At 38.0% G+C, this 17,333-nt stretch overlaps 2 protein-coding genes across 2 annotated transcripts; both read right to left on the reverse strand.

Moving 5' to 3' along the window:
- Window positions 5,398-6,765, reverse strand: LOC107636893. The gene is made up of 4 exons (XM_016340364.1): window positions 6,748-6,765; window positions 5,827-6,666; window positions 5,548-5,655; window positions 5,398-5,454 (listed from the first exon to the last, which is right to left on the reverse strand). The coding sequence occupies exons 1-4, from the start codon at window positions 6,763-6,765 to the stop codon at window positions 5,398-5,400; spliced, it is 1,023 nt and encodes a 340-aa protein (XP_016195850.1).
- Window positions 6,765-7,913, reverse strand: LOC110271560. The gene is made up of 2 exons (XM_021122534.1): window positions 7,760-7,913; window positions 6,765-7,581 (listed from the first exon to the last, which is right to left on the reverse strand). The coding sequence occupies exon 2, from the start codon at window positions 7,575-7,577 to the stop codon at window positions 6,765-6,767; it is 813 nt and encodes a 270-aa protein (XP_020978193.1). The 5' UTR covers window positions 7,578-7,581; window positions 7,760-7,913.

The raw sequence follows: 17,333 nt of genomic DNA on the forward strand, positions 1-17,333 counted from the left end.
TTTTGTGCCAGTTTGGGCGTTGAACTCCACTTTGCAGCTTGTTTCTGGCGCTGAACGCCAGAATTGGGCAGAGAGCTGGCGTTGAACGCCAGTTTGCGTTGTCTAAACTCGGGCAAAGTATGGACTATTATATATTGCTGGAAAGCCCTGGATGTCTACTTTCTAACGCAATTAGAAGCGCGCCATTTTGAGTTTTGTAGCTCCAGAAAATCCATTTTGAGTGCAGGGAGGTCAGAATCCAACAGCATCAGCAGTACTTCTTCAACCTCTGAATCTGATTTTTGCTCAAGTCCCTCAATTTCAGCCAGAAAATACCTGAAATCACAGAAAAACACACAAACTCATAGTAAAGTCCAGAAATGTGAATTTAACATAAAAACTAATGAAAACATCCCTAAAAGTAACTAGATTCTACTGAAAACATACTAAAAACAATGCCAAAAAGCGTATAAATTATCCGCTCATCACAACACCAAACTTAAATTGTTGCTTGTTCCCAAGCAACTGAAAATCAAATAGGATAAAAAGAAGAGAATATACTATAAATTCCAAACTATCAACGAAACATAGCTCCAATCAGATGAGCGGGACTTATAGCTTTTTGCCTCTTGAATAGTTTTGGCATCTCACTTTATCCATTGAGGTTCAGAATGATTGGCATCTATAGGAACTCAGAGTTCAGATAATGTTATTGATTCTCCTAGTTCAGTATGATGATTCTTGAACACAGCTTCTTTATGAGTCTTGGTCGTGGCCCTAAGCACTTTGTTTTCCAGTATTACCACCGGATACATAAATGCCACAGACACATAATTGGGTGAACCTTTTCAGATTGTGACTTAGCTTTGCTAAAGTCCCCAATTAGAGGTGTCCAGGGTTCTTAAGCACACTCTTTTTTTTTTGCTTTGGACCTTGACTTTAACCGCTCAGTCTCAAGTTTTCACTTGACACCTACACGCCACAAGCACATGGTTAGGGACAGCTTGGTTTAGCAGCTTAGACCAGGATTTTATTCCTTTAGGTCCTCCTATCCACTGATGCTCAAAGCCTTGGGATCCTTTTTATTTGCCCTTGCCTTTTGGTTTTAAGGATTATTGGCTTTTTTCTGCTTGCTTTTTCTTTTTCTTTCTATTTTTTTTCGCCTATTTTTTTTTCTTTTTTTTTCTCTGCAAGCTTTGCACCATCCTCTAGCTACAGGCTTAAGGTCCAGTCTTCTTAGTTGAATCGGTTTGCCTTTTGAGTCAATCTTCCATTGAGCTCCTTTTATCCATGAGTCCATGAGGACTTGGTCCAACCTTTGATTAAAGTTGACCCTTCTAGTGTAGGGGCGCTCATCTCCTTGCATCATAGGCAAGTTAAACGCCAACCTCACATTTTCCAGACTAAAATCTAAGCATTTCCCCCGAACCATTGTAACATAGTTCTTTGGATTCGGGTTCTTACTTTGATCATGGTTCTTAGTGATCCATGCATTGGCATAGAACTCTTCAACCATTAGGATGCCGACTTGTTGGATGGGGTTTGTTAGAACTTCCCAACCTCTTCTTTGAATTTTATGTCGGATCTCCGGATACTCATTTCTTTTGAGTTTGAAAGGGACCTCGGGGATCACCTTCTTCTTGGCCACAACATCATAGAAGTGGTCTTGATGGGCTTTGGAGATGAACCTTTCCATCTCCCATGACTCGGAGGTGGAAGCTTTTGTCTTCCCTTTCCCTTTTCTAGAGGATTCTCCGGTCTTAGGTGCCATCAATGGTAATGGAAAAACAAAAAGCTTATGCTTTTACCACACCAAACTTAGAATATTGCTCGCCCTCGAACAAGAAAAGAAAGGATTAGTAGAAGAAGAAGAAGAAAATATGGACAAGAGGGGGGAGATGTGTTTCGTCCAAGAAGGGTATAGAGGGGTGTGTTGTGTGAAATTGAAGAAGAATGGAAGGCTTTATATAGGGGAGGGAGGAAGGGGTTAAGGTTCGGCCATTTAGGGTGGGTTTGGGTGGGAAATTGGTTTTGAATTTTTGAGGGGAGGTGGAGTTTATGAGGTAGGTTTATGGGGAAGAGTGGATGGATGTGAGTGGTGAAGAGGTGATGGGGAAGAGAGATTGAGGTGATTGGTGAAGGGTTTTGGGGAAGAGTGTTTATGGGGTTTTGTAAAGGAGGGGTGAGAAGAAGTGAGTGGAGGTAGGTGGGGATCCTGTGGGGCCCACAGATCCTGAGGTGATCCTGTGAGGTCCACAGATCCTGAGGTGTTCAAGGAATTACAACCTTACACCAAATTAGGCATGTAAAATGCCCTTGCACGCAACTCTGGGCGTTCAGCGCCAGGTTGGTGCCCATTTTGGGCGTTCAACGCCCATTTGTTGCCCTTTTCTGACGTTGAACGCCAAAACCATGCTTGTTCTGGGCGTTCAGCGCCAGCTTTTCTCCAGGATGCAGTTCTGGCGTCCAGCGCCCAGATGCTGCCCATTTTGGGCGTTCAGCGCCCAGACACTGCCCATTTTGGGCGTTCAGCGCCATAACCATGCTCTGTTCTGGCGTTGAACGCCAGACAGGTGCTTCCTCCAGGGTGTGATTTTTCCTCTGCTGTTTTTGATTCCATTTTCAATTTTTATATTTATTTTGTGACTCCACATGATCATGAAACTATAAAGACATATAACTAAGAAAAATATAGTTAGATAAATAAAAATTGGGTTGCCTCCCAACAAGCGCTTCTTTAATGTCAATAGCTTGACAGTGGGCTCTCATGGAGCCTCACAGATGTGCAGAGCTTTGTGGAGACCTCCCAACACCAAACTTAGAGTTTGGATATGGGGGTTTGACACTAAACTTAGAGTTTGGTTGTGGCCTCCCAACACCAAACTTAGAGTTTGACTGTGGGGGCTTTGGTTGACTCTGCTTTGAGAGAAGCTTTTTATGCTTCCTCTCCATGGAGGCAGAGAGAGATCCTTGAGTTGTAAACATAAGGTTGTCCTCATTCAATTGAAGGATCAATTCTCCTCTGTCCACATCAATCACAGCTCTTGCTGTGGCTAGGAAAGGTCTTCCTAGAATGATGGATTCATCCTCTTCCTTTCCAGTATCTAGGACTATGAAATCAGCAGGGATGTAAAGGCCTTCAACCTTTACTAACACATCCTCTACTTGTCCATAAGCCTGTTTTCTTGAGTTGTCTGCCATCTCTAATGAGATTTTAGCAGCTTGCACCCCATAGATTCCCAGTTTCTCTATTACAGAGAGGGGCATGAGGTTTATTCCTGAACCAAGGTCACACAGAGCTTTAAAGATCATGGTACCTATGGTACAAGGTATTAAGAACTTCCCAGAATTCTGTTTCTTCTAAGGCAATGTCAGTTGATCCAGATCACTTAGTTCATTGGTGAACAAGGGGGGTTCATCTTCCCAAGTATCAATGCCAAATAATTTGGCATTTAGCTTCATGATTGCACCAAAAAACTTGGCAGCTTGCACTTCAGTAACATCCTCATTCTCTTCAGAAGAGGAATACTCATCAGAGCTCATGAATGGCATAAGGAGGTTCAATGGAATCTCTATGGTCTCTAGATGGGCCTCAGAGTCCTTTGGTTCCTCAGAGGGGAACTGGTTATTAGCAACCATGTCAATGAGTTCTTGAGCTTCTGCAGGCATTTTCTTTAGGTGAATGGATCCACCTGCAGAAGTATTCAATAACATCTTTGATAACTCAGATAAACCATCATAGAATATATCCAGGATGGTCCATTCTGAAAGCATGTCAGAAAGATACTTTTTGGTCAGCTGCTTGTATCTTTCCCAAGCTTCATAGAGGGATTCACCTTCTTTCTGTCTGAAGGTTTGAACATCAGCTCTAAGCTTGCTCAGCTTTTGAGGAGGAAAGAACTTGGCTAAGAAAGCCGTGACCAGCTTATCCCAGGAGTTCAGGCTATCTTTAGGTTGAGAGTCCAACCATATTCTAGCTCTGTCTCTTACAGCAAATGGGAAAAGTATGAGCCTGTAGACTTCAGAATCTACTCCATTAGTCTTAACAGTATCACAGATCTGCAAGAATTCAGTTAAGAACTGAAAAGGATCTTCAGATGGAAGTCCATGAAACTTGCAGTTCTGCTGCATCAGAGAAACTAGCTGAGGTTTCAGCTCAAAATTGTTTGCTCCAATGGTGGGAATGGAGATACTTCTTCCATGTAAATTGGAATTAGGTGCAGTAAAATAGTTTTTGAAAAAGGTTAGTAGTTTTTCGAAAATTCAAATAAAAAAATAAAATAATTAGTTAATTAAAAAGAAATTTTGAAAAAGAGGGAGATATTTTCGAAAATTAGAGAGAGAGAGAGAGAGAGTTAGTTAGGTGGTTTTGAAAAAGATAAGAAACAAACAAAAAGTTAGTTAGTTAGTTGAAACAAATTTTGAAAATCAATTTTGAAAAGACAAGAAGATAAGAAGTTAGAAAGGATATTTTAAAATCAAATTTTTGAAAAAGATAAGATAAGAAGATATTTTTGAAAAGATATGGTTGAAATTAGTTTTGAAAAAGATTTGATTTTTGAAATCACAATTAATGACTTGATTCACAAGAAATCACAAGATATGATTCTAGAACTTAAAGTTTGAATCTTTCTTAACAAGCAAGTAACAAACTTGAAATTTTTGAATCAAAACATTAATTGTTAGAGAAAATGCCATTCCCCTCCCCTGAGAGATGTTAAAATGACACTTCCCTCCCCTCTATTTATAAAATATACATTTTCCTCCCTTATAACCTTTAAAAAACCCCTCTTTAATCCATTTTAAATTTTGTGTTAACAAATGTTAACTTTATTCATTTTTTTTAAAAACAAAATTATTTTTACAAAAATATCCTTTAGTAAAAAAATTTTTTTTTATTAAATTTTACTTACTAAAATATCTTTTAATAAATTATTTTTTTATTAATTAAATTATATTTTTACTAAAATATTTTTAAAAAATTAATAATTAAATTATTTTTTCTAATTTTAATAATTAAATTTTTTTTTCTAAGATACCCTTCAATAATTTTTTAATTATTAAATTGTGATTTTACCAAAATTTTTGTTAATAATTATTTTTATATTTTACTATTATTTTAATATTAAATAAAAAATCTTACCACTGCTAATATGTATAACAATTAATATTGATAAATAATTTGTTTCATAAAACTATTGAAATTTATTAACAACTTTATCAAAATTTAAAAACAAGTCGAGATGAATAAATCCCAAATTTAAAAAATTCACATCTCATTCCTTCACATCCCTACAAAGTAAGTTTCTTAATCTAAATAAAGAGCATTGTGCATAATAGAATATGTTTTCATGTTGGTGTATTGTCCCTTGTACAAGCTGCAATCTCCAATACCTAACTCTTGAAACTTCTAAATACTCATTGAATTGTCAAATTTAAAGAATTCCTTCTAAGAAGTTTATCTTTCCTAATATCCTGCAACATCAAATAAATAGTACATTTTAATTTTTTGCTTTTACAAAAGCTATTAATAAACATATATTTGTTGTAAAGTTAGATAAATCTAACCCTTTTTATTTGTTTGGCTTGTAGTTGTGACTTTGCTTTGGCCTGTGCTGAAGCATGTTGTTGAGTTTGTTTTATCATTGAAGTTTGTGATTCACTTGCTGAAATTTTCTGTAATTTGAAAAGGTAAAAAAATACATTTGTATATATAAAGTGTGTGTCAAATTGTATTTATTTAAGAATAGAATAGTAGAATATCTGTTTTGCTTTCTTGGCTCTTATTGGAGCCCTTTGACAGCTTTTTTTATTGTGTCCTAAATCTTTACAATTAGAACATCTAACTGTTGAAATTCTCCTTGCATTTGATGGTGCATCTTCATCTTTTTCCCTTATCCTACTTTTTCTTGGCCTCCCCGGAAGTCTACGCAATGGTGGTGGAAGCACATCTGTATCATCCAAAGTATCCAGATCTGGTAAGGGACTGTGTAGTCCAGAATAAGCTATGATGTACTTATCTTTGTGGTAATATGCATCACAATAATTCTCCACTTTTCCCCGTATGTAAATAATGGCCGCCGCACCATGTTTGTATGGCAACCCACTTATTTGCCATGCTTTGCATTCACATGTATGCAATACTAAATTCACAGGGAATCTTGTAAAACCATCATATACTTCATATCGATGTCCACCAGCAGGTTTTACTTTGCAATATCTTGCATCTTCAGTAGTTTTATTTATTTCAGTTGCAATTCTTGGTCCAACATTATATGACCAAGATGCAGTAGAAGAAAACTGTGTGTAGAATCTCATCATGATTTTGACTCTTAGCCCATCCACTAATTTCAACACACTCATGCTTCTCAAGTTGTCTATCCAAGCATTAAACGACTCACATACATTATTAGTAATATGTGGACTTTTATGATTTGTGTAAAATGCATGTGTAGACCAAGTGTGTAATGGGATATCCATCAAATATTGGTAGGCATCATTATCAAATATTTTCATCTTTTCCATTTTCTTTTTAAAAAGAAATTCATTTAGAGCTTTGACAGCCATCCAAAAAAGATCTTGTAAGATCAATAATGGATATTTTGCTTTGAAATTATTCAACAAATGCTTACTACAATGTCTATGCCATGAATTTGGAAAGTACTCAGAAACTGCACGTGTCAATCCCTGACATTAAATAGAAACAAATTAAAATAAATTATTAACAATGAATAATATGTCAAAATAATACAAATTAAAATATATTACCTTTTGTCTATCACTCATTATTGTGTAACAATCATTTTGAAAGTACGATTTTCCTCTTCCAATGTCATTTGATCATAGTACTCCAATCTTACTATGCTCCCCCCCTGTTTTTTTTCTAGTAACAAATTAGCAAACTTAACTATTTTCTTATAACTTAAAGCATGAGAACCTTCAACTTCTTCCCTTCCTTTTCTTCTGGCCCTATATAATTGCTTAGGATGGGCTTCAACTCCAAACTTGGTAATCAATTCATTAGACATGAGTTCATAGCTCATATTTGGATCAGCATTTAAAGATTGTTTTAACTTTTTTGCTATCCATGTAGAATTAGCATTTCTCTTTTCAAATTTTCTAATACAAGTATGCCTTGGCTCATAACTCTTGATCATAAAAGCAATACCATCCGGAGAAGGAGAAGCATGAATCCTCCAAGGACAACCTTCAGAAGCACAAATGGCAGTCACTCTTGCTTTCTCATTTTTCACTCTTATTATATCAAAATTCTCTTGAATTATGTAATCTCTCAATACACTCCTGAACTCATGTACGTCAACAAATATCATAAACTTTTCTAGACTAATCTTTTCATTATCTTCAACATCAAATCTTTTCATTATCTCACCTTCATTCTCTATGTTAACTTCTACTTCACCTTCTTCCTCTGAAGTGTAGTCATCTTCATTCCACTCCTCATTATCCAAATAACTCTCTACGCATTGATCCTTATTAACATCATATTCTTCATCACTATCGGTAAATAATTGTTCGATAGGGGGTTCAGTTCCATCGTACTCATTAACACTAGATATAGCTTCAATATTGGTAGACATTTTCCTAATATGAAAAAAAAATTGGCGTAATTAATAATGAATAACTATAACAGAAACAAAGAAATGACGAAGAAAAGGATTTAGGGATAGCAAAAATGAAGGGTTTAGGGATATATCCAAAATTGCCAATGATATGAATTTTTTTTTGTAAATTAATTGAGTTTGAGAAAATGATGTCAAACCTTATTACTTGAATTGATAATAACGGCGATGATTACACAAAGCTATGCAGTAATGGCAGCACCTAGGTAGCGATGGCAGAGACAACCAAAGGAAATTGAAGAGATTGAAAGAGAAATAGCGCTGGAATGCGACTGTGAGGGAATTGGAATCCTAACTCAGAAATTGAGTTTAGTTAGTAAATAAATATAAAGGGATAGTATGGTAAATTAGAATTTTAATTTTATTGAATAAAATATTTAATTTTTTTAAATGAAATATTCTGTTAACATTTTTAACTAAATGGATTAAACTGAAAAAGATTTGATTTTTAAAATCACAATTAATGACTTGATTCACAAGAAATCACAAGATATGATTCTAGAACTTAAAGTTTGAATCTTTCTTAACAAGCAAGTAACAAACTTGAAATTTTTGAATCAAAACATTAATTGTTTATTGTTATTTTCGAAAATTTGGTATAAAAATAAGAAAAAGATTTTTGAAAATTTTTTGGAATTTTCGAAAATAACTAAGAAATTTGAAAAAGATTTGATTTTTGAAAAAAAGATTTTGAAAAAGATAAGATTTTTAAAATGAAAATTTGATTTGACTCATAAAAACAACTTGATTTTAAAATTTTTTGAAAAAGTCAAATCTAATTTTCGAAATTTTAAGAGAGAAAAAGGGAAAGATATTTTTTTTATTTTTGAATTTTTATGATGAGAGAGAAAAACAAGAAAAATGATGCAATGCATGAGATTTTTAGATCAAAACAATGAATGCATGCAAGAATGCTATGAATGTCAAGATGAACACCAAGAACACTTTGAAGATCATGATGAACATCAAGAACATATTTTTGAAAATTTTTTTAATGCAAAGAAAACATGCAAGACACCAAACTTAGAATTCTTTAATGCTTAGACATAAAGAATTTAGGAATGCATATGAAAAACAAGAAAAGACACAAAACATGCAAATGCAAAGATCAAACAAGAAGACTTACCAAGAACAACTTGAAGATCATGAAGAACACCATGAATGCATGAATTTTTTTTTGAAAAGAAAACAAAAAGAAAATTACCTAATCTGAGCAACAAGATGAACCGTCAGTTGTCCAAACTCGAACAATCCCCGGCAACGGCGCCAAAAACTTGGTGTTGTTGCCGGATCAAACTTGGCACTGATGTTACCGGACCAAAAGCTTGCCGAAAACTCGAACAATCCCCGGCAACGGTGCCAAAAACGTGATGCCAATACCAAGGTTCACAACTCCGTGTAACTGACCAGCAAGTGCACTGGGTCGTCCAAGTAATAAACCTTACGTGAGTAAGGGTCGATCCCACGGAGATTGTTGGTATAAAGCAAGCTATGGTCACCTTGTAAATCTCAGTCAGGCGGATATAAGATGGATATGGAGTTTTCGAATATAATTAATAAATAAACAGAAAATAGGGATAGAGACACTTATGTAATTCATTGGTGAGAATTTCAGATAAGCATATATAGATGCTTTCGTTCCTCTAGTACTTTGCATTAATCTTTGAGGAACAGCAGAGCTCCACACCTTAATCTATGGAGTGTAGAAACTTTACCGTTGAAAATACATAAGTGAAAGATCCAGGCATGGCCGAGAGGCCAGCCCCCAAAACGTGATCACAGGATCAGAATACAATCCAGGATGATCCAAAGATCTCTAATACAATAGTAAAACGTCCTATTTATAATAAACTAGCTACTAGGGTTTACAGAAGTAAGTAATTGATGCATAAATCCACTTCCGGGGCCCATTTGGTGTGTGCTTGGGCTGAGCTTGAGTGTTGCACGTGTAGAGGTCCTTCTTGGAGTTGAACGCCAGCTTTTGTGCCAGTTTGGGCGTTGGACTCCACTTTGCAGCTTGTTTCTGGCGCTGAACACCAGAATTGGGCAGAGAGCTGGCGTTGAACGCCAGTTTGCGTCATCTAAACTCAGGCAAAGTATGGACTATTATATATTGCTGGAAAGCCCTGGATATCTAATTTCCAACGCAATTGGAAGCGCGCCATTTTGAGTTCTATAGCTCCAGAAAATCCATTTTTAGTGCAGGGAGGTCAGAATCCAACAGCATCAGCAGTCCTTCTTCAACCTCTGAATCTGATTTTTGCTCAAGTCCCTCAATTTCAGCCAGAAAATACCTGAAATCATGGAAAAACACACAAACTCATAGTAAAGTCTAGAAATGTGAATTTAACATAAAAACTAATGAAAACATCCCTAAAAGTAACTAGATCTACTGAAAACATACTAAAAATAATGCCAAAAAGCGTATAAATTATCCGCTCATCAGTTAACTTAGTTAACGTGGAAGCTAACGTGAATAAGGGAATGATAAGCCAATGTTAGTGACACTCACCTTTGTCACTAACGTTGGAGATGGCTAGCATTGCTACGTTAGAAGCCGCGTTAATCTAGTTAACGTGGACACTAACGTGGGAAATAGGGGCACATTGGAACGTTAGTGACAAAGGTAAGTGTCACTAACGTTCTCGAAGGATTGGCAAGCTAAAGTTAAGAGCCACGTTAACTAAGTTAACGTGGACTCTAACGTAATGAAGGGGGAGGCTTCTCAACGTTATTGGGAAAGGTAAGTCCCAATAACGTGTGCGAAGAACCAAGAGGCAACGTTAGTGGTAATGTTTGTGCCACTAACGTTGAGGTTAACGTGGCTCATACTTGGGTGAGGAACGTTAGTGAAAAAGGTGATTGTCACTAACGTTCTCGAACCACACTTTCACTTAACGTTAACACCACTAACGTCCTGAGCCAAGGTCCCTGCCCACTTCACATTTTCTCTCTGCAAGTAAAGCTAAGCCCAAAGAAGAAGAGAACTGCTTCAAACTCAAGATCCAAAGGCCCATACCCAAGACTTGAAGAGGCAACTAGAAGATCAGAAGAGTAGTATATATAGGAGTAGCTTTGAATTAGTTTAGAGAGCTGGAAACTTTAGGGAGCCTTTGGCATAGAACTACTCTCTGTATTACTTTCTCTACACTTCTAGTCTTTCTTTCATCATGTATTCTCCATCTTTGTTTTCATTTTCCAGAGCTATGAACAACTAAACCCCTTTCATTGGGTTAGGGAGCTCTGTTGTAATTTGATGGATCAATATTAGTTTTCATTCTTCTTCTTCTATCTTTTCTCTTGATTTTACTAGAAAGCTTTCGATCTTCATCCAATTGGATAGTTATCTTGGAAAAGAAGCTATTCAAACTTGGATCTCTTCTGAACCTTGAAAGAGGAATGAAGAGATCATGCTATAAATGCTTTCTCATGCTGGACCAAATTGGGTTTGGATGGATATGTGACTATAATCCTTCCAACACTTGGTTTGGGAAATGCATGTGGTATAATCAGTGACCATACTTCATCTCTTCTCATGAGCAATTGACCAAGGAATTGGCTATTGATCAAGATTTGAGAGATTGAATTGCAAGGAATTGTAATTCGATCACTTAAGATTTCCAAGGAGATCAATGAATGCATTGATTGAGGAAGAGATGAAAATGAACTTGATCCGGAGAATGCAACATCTCCCGAGCCCAATGAACTCCCCATTTCTGATCTTACCCATTCTCTTTAATTTCTGTCGTTTACTTTTATGAGCAATTACCCCATTCCCATTTAAGATTCTGCAATTTACTTTACGCCATTTACATTCAGCTCTTTATTTCTAGCATTTACTATTTCTGCTATTTACTTTCTTGCCATTTAATTTTCTGCAATTCTCAACTCAAATTCTAGTTCGCTTAACTAGAACATTCCTCTAATTAAAGTTGCTTGATCAATCAATCTCTGTGGGATTCGACCTCACTCTATTGTGAGTTTTTACTTGACGACGAATTCGGTACACTTGCCGAAGGAAATTTGTTATGAGATAAGTTTTTCGCGCATCAAGTTTATGGCGCCGTTGCCGGGGATTGATTTTGAATCAACAATGACTAAATTGGAGGATAACTAGATTGAGCATTTTTAGTTTGTTTGATTTAATTTTCTGTTTGAGTAATTTACTTTCAGTTTTAGTTAATTTCTCCCTTCCCCCTACTTTTTCATTTTTCTTTGTTATTTACAATTCAGTTCACTAACCCACTAACTGTTTGATATATTGCATCACTCACACTAACAGTAATTCTGACAGAATACTTTCTGTATTTATTTTCCTTGCTCGTGCTTCGTTGGTTGTATGACAGGGAGAAGAAGCGGGGCTTCAACTTCCTTTGATTCTGAACCTGAGAGGACCTTCTTTAGATTAAGGAGGGAAGCCAGAGAAAAACGTGTAGTTGGTGCTGAGGAAGAAGAGGAATACTTCGAACCAAACATGGAAGAAAACATGGAAAACCATCATGAAGAAGAGGCTTATAACCATCGCGGAGGAGGTCGAGCAAATCATGCTGGGGAGGATAGAAGAGTTTTAGGCTCTTACATCAATCCAAACCCAGAAAACTGTGGAAGTAGCATTCAAAAGCCAACCATCCATGCCAACAATTTTGAACTAAAACCACAGCTCATCACCCTTGTTCAGAACAATTGTTCGTTCGGAGGAGGTGTCCAAGAAGACCCCAATCAACATCTAACCACCTTCCTGAGAATATGTGACACAGTGAAGTCTAATGGTGTTCATCCTGACACCTATAAACTGCTCTTATTTCCATTCTCACTCAAGAATAAGGCAGCCAAGTGGCTGGAGTCTTTCTCGAAGGAGAGCTTGACAACTTGGGAAGATGTGGTAAACAAATTCTTAGCAAGATTCTACCCCCCTCAACGAATCAATAGGCTGAGAGCTAAGGTCCAAACTTTCAGGCAACAAGATGGTGAGACTCTTTATGAAGCATGGGAGAGGTTTAAGGACCTGACAAGGAGATGTCCACCAGACATGTTCAACGAATGGGTGCAGCTGCACATCTTCTATGAAGGCCTGTCATATGAATCAAAGAAGGCTGTAGACCATTCATCAGGAGGATTTTTGAACAAGAAGAAGACCATTGAGGAAGCCATAGATGTCATTGAAACAGTAGCAGAGAATGATTATTTCTATGCTTCTGAACGAGGAAACACTAGAGGAGTAATGGAGCTAAATAATGTAGATGCTCTGCTGGCCCAAAATAAGCTCATTACCAAGCAGCTGGTTGACCTCACCAAGAAGATGGAGAGGAACCAAGTAGCAGCAATCACCACTTCATCAACAACCCAAGAAGGAGTGAATGAAGAAGCCGAGGGTAGTCAGGAGCAAGCCAACTACATTGGGAATTCACCTAGGCAAAACCATGATCCATACTCCAAGACCTACAACCCTGGTTGGAGGAACCACCCAAACTTTGGGTGGGAAAATCAACAAGACCAAGGCCTAGATCAAAGACGTCCAAACCCCAACAACAATGCAGCTCACCAACATTTCACACAGAGAACATATCAACACAACCTTAACAACACCTCTCCACAACCATATCAAAACCAAAATAACTTACCTCATCCTTCCACCTCTAATCCCAATCTACCATCATTTGATGACAGACTCTCAAGGATTGATACTCTACTTGAAGGCATAGGCAAAGAGATTCAAGACAGTAAAGTGTTTCGAGAAGAAGTGATGTCCAATATGCAGAATTAGGATGCTGCCATCAAGAAACTTGAGACACAAATTGGCTACTTATTCAAGCAAATTCCCAACCACAACCTTTGCAGCAATACTAACTCAACCCAAAGGGAGGAGTGTCAGGCTATCACCCTTCGAAGTGGGAAGGAACTGAAGGAAACCTCCCAGAAACCACAAGAAAAGGACTCAAATAAAGAGGAAGAAGAGCATGATGGAGTTCGAGTTCCCACTTTGAGTTCACAAAAAGGGGAAGGAGTGCTGAAGCCAGAAATCCCAAGAGTCCCATACCCTCAGCAATTGAAGAAGAAGGGGGATGACAACCAGTTTTCGAGATTTTTAGAAATCTTTAAGAAACTACAAATCAACATACCCTTTGCTGAAGCAATAGAACAAATGCCACTCTACGCCAAGTTTTTAAAGGAGCTAATGACCAAGAAGAGAAGCTGGAAGAACAACGAGACTGTGATACTAATCGAAGAATGTAGTGCTATCATTCAGCACAAACTGCCCCAGAAATTAAAGGATCCCGGGAGTTTCCAGATCCCTTGTATTATAGGGGAGATCACAGTGGAGAAAGCTCTATGTGACTTCTTGGGAGCCAGCATAAATCTGATGTCAGTAGCTATGATGAGAAAGATGAAGATTGAGGAGGCTAAACCAACAAAGATGGCCCTACAATTGGTAGATCGATCGTTCAAGTTCCCGCATGGCGTCGTAGAAGATTTGCTAGTGAAAGTGGGAGATTTTATCTTCCCAGCAGACTTTGTAGTGCTGGACATACAGGAGGAGGCCAAGGCTTCCATCATCCTGGGAAGGCCGTTCTTGGCGACTGTTGGAGCTGTCATTGATGTACAAAAAGGAGATCTCACCTTGAGATTACACAATGAAAAGATGACGTTCAATGTGTTCAAGGCCATGAGTTACCCACCAGAATAATTGGGAGAATGTATGAGGTTGGACTCACTTGAAAATGCAGTGCAGGAAAGTTTTGAAGAAGAAGAACCTGAAGGTTTAATAGAGGAGGAGTCAACGTTTAGTGAAGAGGTTGCAACAGCAGAGATTCATGTACAAGGTGCACTAAAGGAAGAGAACGAAAAGTCAGAAGAACCCAAACTTGAACTCAAAGCACTGCCACCCACTCTCAAATATGCATACTTAGGAGAAAATGAAAATTATTCAGTGATCATAAGCTCATGCCTAAGCCAAGATCAAGAGGATGAACTGCTCAAAGTACTGCGAAAGCACAAAGATGCCATTGGTTGGACTCTAGCTGACCTGAAAGGGATAAGTTCGGCCATATGCATGCACAAGATACTGCTGGAAGATGATGCCAAACCATCCATTCAATCCCAAAGGAGGTTGAACCCAATCATGAAGGAAGTGGTACGGAAAGAAGTTATGAAGTTATGGCAGGGAGGGGTAATCTACCTGATCTCAGACAGCCCCTGGGTTAGCCCTATGCATGTCGTCCCAAAAAAGGGAGGAATCACTGTAGTTCCCAATGAGAAGAACGAACTGATTCCTACAAGGACCGTCACAGGATGGCGGATGTGCATAGACTATCGGAAACTCAATGAGGCTACACGAAAGGACCATTTCCCCCTCCCATTTATGGATCAGATGTTGGAAAGACTCGCAGGACACGCATATTACTGTTTTCTTGATGGTTATTCAGGATATAACTAAATAGTGGTTGATCCCAGAGACCAAGAGAAAACCTCATTCACTAGCCCATATGGAGTGTTTGCCTACAGGCGCATGCCATTTGGGCTGTTTAATGCGCCTGCGACTTTCCAACGCTACATGCTTTCTATCTTTTCAGATATGATAGAAAAATTCATTGAAGTTTTTATGGATGATTTCTCAGTATTCGGAGATTCCTTTCCTAGTTGCCTACATCACCTCACCTTGGTATTGAAAAAATGCCAAGAGACCAATCTGGTCTTAAACTGGGAGAAATGTCACTTTATAGTGACAGGAGGAATAGTCCTTGGTCACAAGGTTTCTAACCAAGGCATTGAGGTTGACAGAGCTAAAGTGGAACTTATTGAAAAAATGCCTCCACCCAGTGATGTCAAGGCAATTAGGAGCTTTTTAGGGCATGCTGGCTTTTACAGAAGATTTATTAAAGATTTTTCAAAGATAGCCAAGCCCTTAAGTAATCTCCTTGTATCTGATACACCATTTATCTTTGATGAATCATGCATGCTAGCATTTGAAAATTTGAAAATAAGGTTGTCCTCTGCACCTATCATTTCCCCACCTGATTGGAACTTGCCATTTGAATTGATGTGTGATGCATCTGATTTTACAGTTGGGGCAGTGTTAGGACAGAGGAAAGATAACTTAGTCCATGTGATATACTATGCTAGCAAAGTCCTCAATGATACTCAAAGAAATTATACCACCATTGAAAAGGAGTTGCTAGCAATAGTTTTTGCATTTGACAAGTTTAGATCATACCTCATCGGTGCTAAAGTGATTGTTTTCACAGATCATACAGCACTTAAATACTTGTTTGCCAAGCAAGAATCAAAACCAAGACTAATAAGATGGATCTTATTGTTGCAAGAATTCAATATTGAAATCAGAGACAAGAAAGGAGTAGATCACCTATCCAGAATCCCACATGAGGAAAGTGGAACACAAGATACAAGTGTGAACGAGTTCTTCCCTGATGAGCAGTTGATGACAGTTCACAAAGCACCATGGTTCGCAGACATTGCCAACTTAAAGGCAACTGGGGCCTTACCTCTAGAGATTAATAAACATAAAAAAAGAAAGCTCATGAATGATGCAAAATACTTTGTCTGGGATGAGCCATATCTCTTCAAGAAGTGTTCAGATGGAATCCTTAGAAGATGTGTTTCGGAAGAAGAAGGACGAGAGGTCCTATGGAATTGCCACGGCTCATGCTATGGAGGGCACTTTGGAGGGGACAGAACTGTAGCAAAGGTGTTACAAAGTAGATTCTTTTGGCCCACCCTTTTCAAGGATGCCAAAGAACTAGTAAAGAGCTGTAATGAATGCCAAAGATCTGGACCCTAAACCCAAAAGAAATGAGATGCCACAAAATTTCATCTTGGAATTGGAACTGTTTGATGTGTGGGGAATCGATTTCATGGGACTGATAAACCTCTATTTCATGGTTTATCTTGTGCTTAATTGAGTGATTTTTATCAACTCTTTACCCACTTATTCATACTATTTGCATGTTTTACATTTTCCTTCCTGGTTTTGTGCTATGATTGAAAACATGCTTCTTTGATCTTATATTTGCTTATTATTAATCCTCTCTTATTACCATTAGATGCCTTGATATGTGTGTTAAGTTTTTTCAGAGATTACAGGGCAGGAATGGCTCAAAGGATGGAAAGGAAGCATGCAAAAGTGGAAGGAATACAAGAAGTTGGAGAAACTGCTAAGCTGTCTAGCCTGACCTCTTTGCACTCAAACGGCTATAACTTTAGCTACAGAGGTCAAAACGATGCGGTTCCAGTTGCGTTGGAAAGCTAACGTCCGGAGCTTCGATTTGATATATAATTTGATATAGCTGCTCTAACGACAGGCGACGCGAACGTGTGGATCACGCGGATGCGTGACCTGTCAGGAAAGCAATCCGCGCGGCCGCGTGGACGACGCCTCTGCGTCACTTGTACGCGATCTGGACGTAACAGAAATCGTAGGGGGTGATTTCTGGGCTGCTTTTGACCCAGTTTTCAGCTCAGAACACATAGATTAGAGGCTATAAAGTGGGGGAATGCATCCATTCAAAAGAGAGCTCGCCAATTTTCACTTTCCATGATTTGGATTTAGTTTGAGGGAGATCTTCTCCTCTCTCTCTTAGGATTTAGGACTTCTCTTAGTTTGTAAGAGTGACTCTCGATCCAGGTTTTATATTTACTTTAATACTTTTATGCGTACTTATAAATGTTGCCAACTTGACTTATGAATCCTTCCCATGT

This window comes from Arachis ipaensis, chromosome B04 (assembly GCF_000816755.2).
Source record: "Arachis ipaensis cultivar K30076 chromosome B04, Araip1.1, whole genome shotgun sequence".
NCBI lineage: Eukaryota > Viridiplantae > Streptophyta > Magnoliopsida > Fabales > Fabaceae > Arachis > Arachis ipaensis.